Source organism: Hippocampus guttulatus, chromosome 8 (genome assembly GCF_054856545.1).
Source record: "Hippocampus guttulatus isolate MCC_2025c chromosome 8, RoL_Hgut_1.0, whole genome shotgun sequence".
Taxonomy (NCBI): domain Eukaryota; kingdom Metazoa; phylum Chordata; class Actinopteri; order Syngnathiformes; family Syngnathidae; genus Hippocampus; species Hippocampus guttulatus.
The window spans coordinates 12,587,769-12,599,303 of record NC_141268.1 but is presented as its reverse complement, the minus strand read 5'-3'; the positions used below and the strand labels follow the sequence as shown (position 1 = coordinate 12,599,303).

Genomic DNA, 11,535 nt, shown 5'->3' with positions numbered 1-11,535 from the left:
CTGAGCTTCCATTCAGTGTGTCATCATGTGTTCCTTAAGTGTACTTGCTCATCTTGACTGAAATCCTAAATATAGTCCGTTTCTCTACGTTGAAGGGCTTGCGTCACAGAATGACGCCTGCCTTGAAGTATGCAAGTCCCAACATCAACCCTCGTGTTTATGAAACATGAGTCCTTTCGCCATGATGGTGATGCTGATGTCATTGCACTACAAAAAAAACCAAAAAAAACAAAATGGGCTTATCAAAAAAAGAACATGAAGTCATGAAATGAGGATCGCATTATTTAATTGAAGCAAAAGTATTTGCGAGTAGAACAGGAAAATTTGACCTAGCAGAAAAGTAAACAAAGCTAGCTGACCTCCAAGCAGGCCCTAAAATTGTAATATTATATAATCCTTTTTGATTGTTTGTTTTATAAACGATCGCACGATGTTGACTTAGTGGAATATGTCAGTGCTGTATGCTTTGTTACATTGTGTAAGCCATGTCATGTCAGCAGCCACACCTTTCCACGCCTCCTGACAAGAAAGAAACTCATCTTGAGAACACATATAAGTCAGTTACCTCTGGCTATGGAGTACATTATCTCGGGGGTAGGACATCTATCACTTCACAGACATGCTGTGGGTGCTGTTTTTACTACTTATATGTGTTCCTATACTCATTCTCCTCTACTACACTCGCACCAGGTAAGTCATTCGTTCATTCATTTACAGTATACGTGCATACATTTGGATTGAGGAACTTCTTGGACAGCTTAATACATGTTACCACATGTATACTGCAGTGCGTAGCACTAAAGCAAGTGGCAATCTGTGTGTGGTGCATAGCAGAACGCATATTTGTGATCAGGTTTGATTGCAGCAAGAGCATTTGATATAGTTCTAAAACAAAGGAATCTCGTTTTGATACGTAGAACAACAATCGAATAGGACAGTCCACACAGGCGTTCAAAGTGAGTTGCATTCTTGCACGGAAGAAGCAAATTGGTTGAGAAATGTCGTGCGACAACTTCGAGTTGATATTTGTGGAAAAATACACAAATGAGCTGTCTTATCAAGACACATTTTTTTTTCTTTCTCTCTGCTTGACACAGACAGGAAAATGAGCCCCCTTTGGACAAAGGTATTATACCATGGTTGGGACACGCACTTGCATTCCAAAAGGATGTCGCAAAGTTTTTGTCCCGAATGAAGGAGAAACACGGGGATGTCTTTACCGTAAGTAAATACGAACGGAAGGTTCCTTTAAGGCTTCACAGAGTTGCAGGCTTACAAAAGTGGGTCGACAACAGGAACAGGAAAACAGAAGCATCTTGCAATGTAAAGAGACCGCTTTTATGCAATCGGTGTGGGCATGCACACGACATGCGCACATACTTCTACTTTGCTGAAAGACATAGAACGACTCGCAATATCATCCGAATATTTCGCCAAGAATAATAGCAAGTTGTACATGTTAAAAAGATTTTTTCTCTAAAAAGTAATTGATACAAGTATTATTTACAAATTAACCAATGTAAAAAGAACTGTATTTAAAGTGGGTGTCAAGTCAAAATTTTTCTTGATAATAATATTTTGATACATTGGTCACTGATCTACTAGTCTAGTCTACTAACTAGTCACTACTGTAGTCGTGAACAGTATAAACAATATGAATTTAGCAGAAAAATGAACCCGTTCTCACTCATCTCTGTCTCACTCACTTGCTGGTGACTGAAAGTGACATCACAATCGCTATCAGCTCACCTACTGTCCAATCAGTGCTCAGCTTCTGAACATCATATGGCCAAACTCAGAAACAGGTGCGCCGTGACTTGTCGTGACCTGACCCCTGAGCAACTGTGACGTCATTTTCAGTCGACGGCGAGTGGCAGAACAAGGCAAACTGTCCTCCCCCTCAGATGAATGGAAACCTGTGCATTTTTCTTTTTAATCCATATTCCACAAGCACAATATTCATCAGAATACCGTATTTAGACTTCTGGTGCTGCACAGAACAACATTGTATATGAAATACATGTCCATAAAGCACCTTTATTTTATTCTTTTATTTTTTACTTCTAAACTCATTCATTTTGTTTTAAAAATCCATTTTAATCTTTTAATAAAACGGGCAGCGAAAGCGATTTCTATTCCTGAATAGCTGTAGACTTTGATACTGGATACGTTAAGACAGAGTACAGCAGTTGTTAAACAAATGCACACGCCCAACGCAAATTAAAGGACAAGAATGAAAAATGCATTACCTGTTGCATAATTGTCGGGTTCTAGTTAATCTCACTCTTATTTTCTGTCATCAGCAACAATCGGATATGAGAACAAAAGTGAGTCAACGAAAAACTATGTGCTTCCAGGTGTGCGTTGCGGGCCATTACGTGACGGTGCTGTTAGATCCGCACTCTTTCGACGCAGTGTTTCAGGACAACATCCGCCTTGACTTCAGCCACAGCAGACAGCAGCTCATAAAAAGAGTTTTTGGTCTGCAGTTGCCAGGCGTCGAGCCCTCAGCGGAGAGGATGTTTATGGAAACGTAATCAGTGATTCACTCAATGGGAATTGACGTGTTGTAATTGTGCAAATCTCACCAAGATTCCCGTTTGATGTTTGGCCTGCAGACATTTTCGAGGTGTCTGCTTGTCCGAGATGAATCATTCCATAAGCGCTCACCTTCACGAGCTGCTGTTACCAGATCCGTCCAGCCAATCGGAATGGAGACGAGAGGGACTGTTCAGCCTATGTTACCGCCTCCTCTTCAGGTAACCTCACCTCTGGATAAAGACACACAAGAGGAATACAGCCCATCTGACACTGGACAACCTTTAAATTTGTGATGCACTCATGGCTTAATGTTTGTGTTTATAAAGTACAACATTGTTGAGCACAGGTGTCAAACGCTGGTCCTCGATGGCCACTATTCTGCATGTTTTTGATCCCAGCTCCATTATGATTGATCATTTTGAACGCTCAGGCCGGTTGCAAAGTGACCGAATTTTCTCAAACTGTTTTTTTCCTGTGACAGTGCGGCCAGAGAATTGGTAGAAGAATGTCATTAATATCCATATATGCTTATAGTTTTGCAAGGAGTGTGTTGATCATTTGTAAATTGAGTGTAAGTATAGCAATGAGCTGTGTGCTACAAAATTACAAACTCAGTACAAAGAAGCGTTTGTGCTTTTGGTTTTTGCAAACTCTATGAGCCGTTTTGCGATTACCGGTAGCTAGGAATAGTTTTAGACGTTGTGCAACAAGAATCATTGTTAAGAGTTCAAGGATTCAGAAAATAAAAACTAAACAATATATCACGGACTGAGGTTGTTGTTGTTGTTGTGCACAGAGCCGGCTACCTCACGTTATTTGACAGCACGCAGGACGTCACTGCAGTCTACAACGAATTTCGCAAGTTTGACCATCTTCTTTCCAAACTGGCTCGCTGCTCACTCAAAGGAGGTGAGCGTCAACAATCATCCTTGATTATTTTCTGACCTTCTATCGGTGGGTTGACTTCAAATGTGCCTGACAGGGGAGAGCCAGGCAGCCCACTCGTCACGGAAGCGACTTTGGGAACTGCTGTCTCCAAACAACCAGCACAGCGGGGAGGCCGAGTGGAGGTCCTGGCAGAGGAGCTACCAGCGCTTCCTCCAGAAAGAAGGAGTGGATGCTGAGATGCAGAAAAGAGCTCTTTTGCTGCAGCTGTGGACCACACAGGTGAGGTTTTTTTTGGGGGGGCGGGGGGGGGGGGGGGAGTTCAGCATTATTATGGCTTGTATAATCTGGTTCAAAGGCATTTAAACAAGCCGGCTCTAATGCTGGGAATCAACTGGAAAAGGATTTGAAAAGCTTAAAGACTTTAAATGACATCGAGGGAAATTAATCTCGTCACGCCCAAACAGCCTCTGAGAATTTGGTGCATTGAACAAACAAAGAAAAAAGGCTGGGCCAGAAGATTCCTTGACAGCTAGTAGTGTAAGAACCTGTCTGGACCTGTACATCAGACTTATACAGTACGACTGTTTTTTTTTGTTTTTTGACTAAGTGATGACACACCTTTTCTTCTTTTGAGTGCGCACAGGAATTAAGTATCGACCTTTATCTAAATTGTGTATGTACTGTATACTTTGCACTGGTTGACATCTGCGCTCTTCGAGTACTACTCGTGAACTGCTAAATGTTAGCTGGTAGAAACCGTCACTAGAGGTAGCAGCACAGATGTCGACTAGTGCACAATTATGCCTCACTCGTAACATGTAGTTGTCCTCCTAGTATGCCAGTTGTACTACGAGTGACGACTAGTACCTGACCAGTCAACCTTAAGATGGATATCAGACTCGATAAGCGAATCGATATATCGAAGAAATGCGAAGTCGATGTTCCAGTACACACTTTCTACAAGACAATTACTGTACATGCAGTAGTAGTCGTACTAGCGTTTTATTTTTTGGCCTACTACAGCTCAGTTAAACTTTACTAGTCGTAAACCACTGTCCTGGATGAGTAACACTGCTAGACCCCACTGGTAAGCATGTCACATACTCGTAGCCTCCTTATCAAGGAGGCATCCATCCATCCATCAATCCATCCATCCATTTTCCGAACCGCTTCATCCACACTAGGGTCGCGGGGGGTGCTGGAGCCTACCCCAGCAGTCTTCGGTCAGTAGGCGGGGCACACCCTGAACCGGTTGCCAGCCAATCACAGGGCACACAGAGACGAACAACCACCCGCGCTCACACCTAGGGACAATGTAGAGCAGGGGTGTCAAACATACGGCCCGCGGGCCGGAACCGGCCCGCAAGGAGGTTCGATCAGGCCCGCAGAATAATTTAAAAGTGAAAAAATGCATAAAAGACACCGAATGAATATTTTTAATAAGGTGCAATTCATGGAGTATCCGCTAGATCTGTTGATTACATTTCAACATTGTCCTAATGTTCTTGTGCTTCTTTAGACCAAAACAAAGACATACATTATTTTGGTTATTTATAGCAGAGTATGGTATATATAATTTTAATGGTCCGGCCCACTTTACATTTACCGAGGCCATATGTGGCCCACAATGTGAAATGAGTTTGACACCCCTGATGTAGAGTGTTCAATCAGCCTTCATGCATGTTTTTGGAATGTGAGAGGAAACCGGAGTACCTGGAGAAAACCCACGCAGGCACGGGGAGAACATGCAAACTCCACACAGAGAGGCCGGAGCCGGGATCGAACCCACGACCTCTGCACTGTGAGGTCGACACGCTAACCGCTGGTCCTCCTTATCAAGGATATCAGATAAATACTCAAACAACTTGATGTCCATCTTAAGATCCATGTGCAAGTCTCTGTTTTGTCACAACTTTGGCCTGACGACTACATGTGATTATTGAGGCAAAACTGTGAACCCGTTCACATTAGCGTACAACTAGTAAAGTGCAAGATGTTAACTAGTAGAATTTTAGAAAGTCTTTATTACTACGACAAACCCCAATTCCATGGAAGCTGGACGATTAAGGATGTTTATTGCTCAAACTCCTCATAGTGTGAAACTTCCTTGCTGCTTCATATGACCAGTAAGTGGCGATAGCAAGCTTAAATTGTGCCCTCGACTGCTGCTGCAGAACATATTCACACCCCTCATTAAAACCCCACTGGAGCAATGACGTTTTGCTATGTGAGGAAAGACCCCCAGTAAGTCACCTGCTGACTGCGGGAGCTCTGGCGTGCTCTGCAGATCAGGGGAAAGACCATTAGTCAGTCCTCCCGCTTCTTTGTTTGTGCTCCATCATGCCTGCTGGGATCCCCACAGCACACAGTCTGGCATGGAAAGTGGAGCAATCCCTGCAGAGAGAATAGAGGGATTAGCAGGGAGGCCGGAAAAGGTGTTGTGAAACGTGTCGCACGCAAGCAGTCGCAGAGGTGCGCTTGAAAATCTGTCTCGTCGCCTTGCAAAAATGACGCTACCGGGTGATGTCAGGTCTCCGCTTGCATATGATCAACGGTGAAATAAATAAGCACAGAAAGTAGATTTAACTCCGGCTTTCACCTTTTGAGGGCAAGCAAGCGCGCACAAGTACGTGCGCGCATGTGCGCACGCACACACACGCACACTTGGATGGGGACTCACAATCACTGGCGAACACGTTTTAGTCCTGAAGTGGTAAATTATTTAGGAACATGAGTTTTCATCATCATCATTAATATTTCACTGCAGAACACAGGCAGTCTGGGTCAGTGCTTCTCTATTTTTTTGGGGAGGATTTATCAACACCACGCCTCAAAAACGTAAACCACCAATTTTAGAAATTATTATTATTATAAATAATAATAATATTAATAATAAGCGGCAGCCTGGTGGTCCAGTGGTTAGCACGTAGACCTCACAGTGCAGAGGTCGTGGGTTCGACTGTGCCTTCCTGTGTGAAGTTTGCATGTTCTCCCCGTACCTGCGTGGGTTTTCTCCGGGTACTCCGGTTTCCTCCCACATTCCAAAAACATGCATGGAGGCTGATGGAACACTCTAAATTGTCTCTAGGTGTGAGTGTGAGCGCGAATGGTTGTTCGTCTCTGCGTGCCCTGCGATTGGCTGGCAACCGGTTCAGGGTGTCCCCCGCCTACTGCCCGAAGACAGCTGGGATAGGCTCCCGCACCCCCTGTGACCCTCGTGAGGATAAACTGGATCGGAAATGAAAACTAATAATAAGCCTGAACTTGAATGAACAGTTGAATAACTGAAAAAAGACTCAATCAATCTAATTTTAAAATGACTTCCAATTCCGCAAAGAATGGGCTCCAAATTATCTCTAAAATTCAATCACAAATTTTGTCGCGGACCACTTGGAGTTTTTGTGGGGACCATCACACGTCCACAGACTGGACTTTGAGAAACATTGTTGAATTTACAATTGGTCCTCTTTGCATAGAACAATCTCTCAAAAACCGGACCTCGTGAAGGCCCGCCAGATGGCATTGTGGCTAAACAACTCATTTATTTTGTTTGCCCATTGCTATTTTATAGCATCATACATCATACAATAAAGGTACAGTAGAGTGAACATGTTGTCCTTATCCTTTTATTGCCATATGGGCAGTGGAGACTGCTGCTCCTTTTTGCCAGGAATACAGCATTGGGAAAAGCAATGGTGAGAAGTAGTTGGGACTTTGCAGTGTGGGCAAGTCAGCCAGTGCACCATCAGGCCCAGCAGTTGGCACTGTGGTTAAAAAGAAAATTTGATTTCACAACAAATAACCATGAGGAAATCAATAATCCTTATTATACTGGTGTTAATCTATTGAGTGTATTCCTGCTGTTCTTTTAATCCTTTTGTTGCCGTGTGGGCCAATTGTAGCTCTCCGTCCTAAATTGTAAAGGAAGCAGCATGATGATCTGGCAACTTTTTTTTTAGGTTTGTCCACGAATTCTGCCAAGCCACAATACAGCAAGAATTCAACATTTCTGCTGATCTGCCTTTCCGTTGTTTGCTTGCCAAAATTGTTATTTCAAGCATAACATTTTAGAAGCACAGTCTAAATGTCATTCATGCAGATTAGCACAAAATATTTTTAAAAAGCACAACAGGCTATTAAAGAGAATAGCCTACCTCAGTATTTTTTAAAAACACTTCTCAGGAGAACAGATGTGAAGGTTATGTCCTTTATGGAGAAGTGATTGCCGTAATAGCTCCAGGCCAGCAATGGCATACAGCTCCTCATCAAAAAAAAAAAAGACCTAATGATCTTTCATGAAAAAAAACGAGCATCGTATCGTAAAAAGTCCAACAGGTCACCCACTGCCGCACATCATTTCACCAGAGTCCATCGAGTGTCTCTGCTGGCATGATAAGAGGGTCATTACCTGAGGATATAAAAGGGCAGAGAGGACAAAGTGTTGCGGCTTGTGCCCAATTGGCCTGACTGTCAGTGCTCCCCCCCCCCCCCCCCCCCCAAAAAAAGGGCTCCCTTAACCCTGAGCTATTACTGTCTGACAGGCTCAGGTGTCTCTCAGCCAGAGGCTGACAGTGCTATAAAATCCAATCTCATTGCTTCTGCTCACTTCATTAGGTACACGTGTAAGAGCTGTATGCCGGATCCTTTGCACGGATAATTATGCTCTATTTTGATTGTCCATTTTGGTGTGCTGTGTCTAATGAAGTGTCCAGTCAGTGGAATCCAGGGATGGGCGACTTAAATATTGGAGGGGCCCACAATTTTTCATCAATGCTACAGGGGGGCACAAAGGACTTGTGACATGCACTTTCTAACCAGATGTATGACAAACAACAAAACAACCAGATACTGTACGTTTTCTTTTTTTTTTTTGCATAAAAATTACCATTCAAGGACGGCACAAAACTGCTGAACAAGAAATATACATTAAATGCACAGATTTTTTTCCTTTTTTTTTTCTTTCAATAAGTTTTAATATTTGTTTTTTTCCCCTAGTTTTCCTGGATCCCCCCCCCCCCCCCCATTTACCCTCATTTTTTTGTTTTGTTTTGTTTTGGGGTTTTTGGGGTGGAAAATGTACATGTAATATTTATCAGCTTTTAAAATGTATATGTTGCCCATCCCTGGTACAGTACAGTAGATAAAAACAGCATGCTTGGAAATAAGATCACCTTAAACCCCCTTGTACAATTCCCAAATGAACTGTCAATATTGAATATATATATTTTTTCTTTTCAGTGTAATGCTGGACCAGCAGCCTTTTGGCTCCTTGGCTTCCTGCTCACTCACCCTGAGGCCATGAAGGCGGTCCAGTCAGAGATGAGAGGTCTTACTCTGGAGGACAGCTCCCCCCAGCACGCCCCCAGCATGGCTCGAGTGAAGAAAGCACACGCTACACCCGTGTTAGGTTCGTGGCGGCATTTATCCACCTTCACTTTTGTGAACGTCACAATAGATAATTCAGCAATATAGCCATTTTTTTTTTTGTTGGAGAACACATTATTCAAGTCGGCTGAGTTTCCATCCATCCTACAGACAGCGTTCTGAAAGAGACCCTACGACTCACCGCCGCCGCAATGATCAGCAGAGACGTGGTGCAAGATAAGGTCCTGCGCATGGCCAACGGGGATGAGTACCACCTCAGACGTGGGGACAAAGTGTGTCTGTTTCCCTTTCTGAGCCCGCAAATGGACCCGCAGATACACCAAGAACCGCAGGTACTGTGTGCTAAGAGGACAGTGCAGGCTTTAAGAATATTCATGTCATGCGTCAACACATTTAGAGGTCAAGGAACTATTTTTGCTCACTCAAGTGGGTGTAAATACCCCATGCAGCTCAACATGTGGCACCAAAAAACATTTTATTCATCCCAGGCAATCTCTATGTAAACGGTATAAAATGTGCAGTATGTGTACGATATATGTGTATGTAATATACAACCAAATTCGGGAAAATAAAACTGGTAATGGTATTCAGAGATCGCTTCATGTGGCCCTACACGTATTTTCGAAAGTGATTAAAAACATTTCTTCACTTTTTTTTCCTAGCACATCAGGTTTTTGTGATATTCTTATTTTATTATTTCGAACCCTCAGGCACGATGCAGACTTAGCCATCCGTTGTGATTTATAACTATGGCATTTGAGAAAAACATATTGAAACCTAATGTACTAACTACAGAAAAAAGGAGGCCATATTTGGAATCAGCACAGAAAAAAAAAATCTCGAAAAGTTTACTTGCATCTCTGTTTGAAAAAAAAGTAAACATTTGTTTAATCAATTTAATGGTATGTCAATAAAATCATAAATATAGTTAAAGTGACATAAAATTTTAAGTAAATATCGTTACTACTACTATGACTACTCATACTAAAATAATATAAAAATGAATAATAATAATAACCATCTTTCCTTTGTGACAGCTTTTCAAGTATGACCGCTTCCTAAATGAAGATCTGACAGCCAAGGATGATTTCTACAAGGACGGCAGAAGGCTGAAGTACTTCACCATGCCCTGGGGCGCGGGGAGCAATATGTGCGTGGGGAAAGACTTTGCCGTGACAACCATTAAAAAGTGAGTGCTTTAAGATGTGTATCTCTTCTGTCATGTACGTGCAGCGCATTCAGCCGGGAGATGATGTGGCGTCACTATCGTTTGCTGAGAATGACTTCAAGGCAGTTGATAGACTGTAGTGTAGTAATTCCTTTGATTCTGTAATTATGGGAATTGGGGCTGGGGGGTGCGAGGGTGTTTTGGGGGGGGGGGGGCAATGAGGCTTCAAAGGGTGAAGATAGCAGGAGCTTGTATGTTTCCAGGCATTAAGTTCCAGTCACATGATTTAGTTTCACAAAGCAGATTGAAGACCAAAGAGTGTGTGTGTGTTTGACTTTTACCTTCCTTTGCATCCAGATTTGTGCTCTTGATGCTGACCCGTCTGGACCTGGAAGTGTGTGACCCACAGGCTCGAGTGCCGCCCGTCAATCAGAGCCGCTACGGTTTTGGGATGCTCCAGCCGGAGGGAGATCTTCAAGTGCGCTACAGACTAAAGAGAATGACTTCAAGATAATTCAGTCAATGGATATTTTATTTATATGTGTATATTTATTTATTCCACAATTAGTTCTGTATATACAGAAATAGTTTTTTTTGTGCTGTTGTCACGTGGTTTCATTTCATGTTTGACGTATTTCATGACTGACCCCAAAATACATTAAAAACGTGAATCATGCTGGATAGCAGTCCTGGAACCCCCCCCCCCCCCCCCCCCCGCTCCCCCAAAACAATACATTTGACTTAGGTTTGTTTCTGCTTGCATGATGAATGTGTTGAACAAGCTTCTGGAAAACTGTGCATTTTATCACATGAAACTGCGACTGTTGATGGTATGATACACCTTGACTTCTCAGCCATGTTGTTTGAGCGATGGTGAGAAAATAATGGATATAATTGCCACTGCAAGAATCAAATGTTCTATTTTGAAGACAGTTTCTGACAAAATTTGCATTCAGACATGATTCCTGGCTACCACAGAGCTCTGCCACCAACTTTATCGGTTCAGTTTGCTGTCTATAGGGTAACTTGATTAATGGACTGCTCTCTTTCAATTTTGGGCTGGTCTCTTGGGGTAAAATGGAGGGGAAATAATATATATTAACGTTGCATCTGGCCTGTATGCCAGATGGCCATTCCAGCTATGGATGTGAAATTTTGCCAAGGAAAACGAACAACATTGCACGTTTTTTAAAAAATCTTTTGATTTGAAAAAAGGTGAACAATGGTTTCCCCGATCAAAGTTAATTGCGTGTTTTGTTTCACACAATATATAATTCTCAAGTTCATTCTAAAATGCACACAGCACTAATGGGGCAGTCAACAAAGAAATTAGTCACACCTCGAGACAAAATTGCTACTTGTTATTGATACAGTACCATTAAATTGCAAATATATATATATATATATATATATATATATATATATATATATATATATATATATGTGTGCGTGTGCGCGTGTGTGTGTGTGTGTGTTAGTTGGAATAGGTCTATGTAGTATTTTTTAATGTAATTATCTTATTTTGCTTGGAATTAAAAGGAGCCAGCCACACT

General features: G+C 42.4%; 1 protein-coding gene across 1 annotated transcript; it reads left to right on the top strand.

The window, feature by feature from the left end:
- The first annotated feature begins 536 nt into the window (after window positions 1–536).
- ptgis (prostaglandin I2 (prostacyclin) synthase) lies at window positions 537–10,658 on the top strand. Its single transcript, XM_086118442.1, has 10 exons — window positions 537–690; window positions 1,098–1,221; window positions 2,358–2,533; window positions 2,619–2,759; window positions 3,338–3,450; window positions 3,524–3,708; window positions 8,668–8,836; window positions 8,965–9,146; window positions 9,852–10,003; window positions 10,340–10,658. The coding sequence occupies exons 1-10, from the start codon at window positions 620–622 to the stop codon at window positions 10,494–10,496; spliced, it is 1,470 nt and encodes a 489-aa protein (XP_085974568.1). The 5' UTR covers window positions 537–619; the 3' UTR covers window positions 10,497–10,658.
- The last annotated feature ends 877 nt before the right edge of the window (window positions 10,659–11,535 follow it).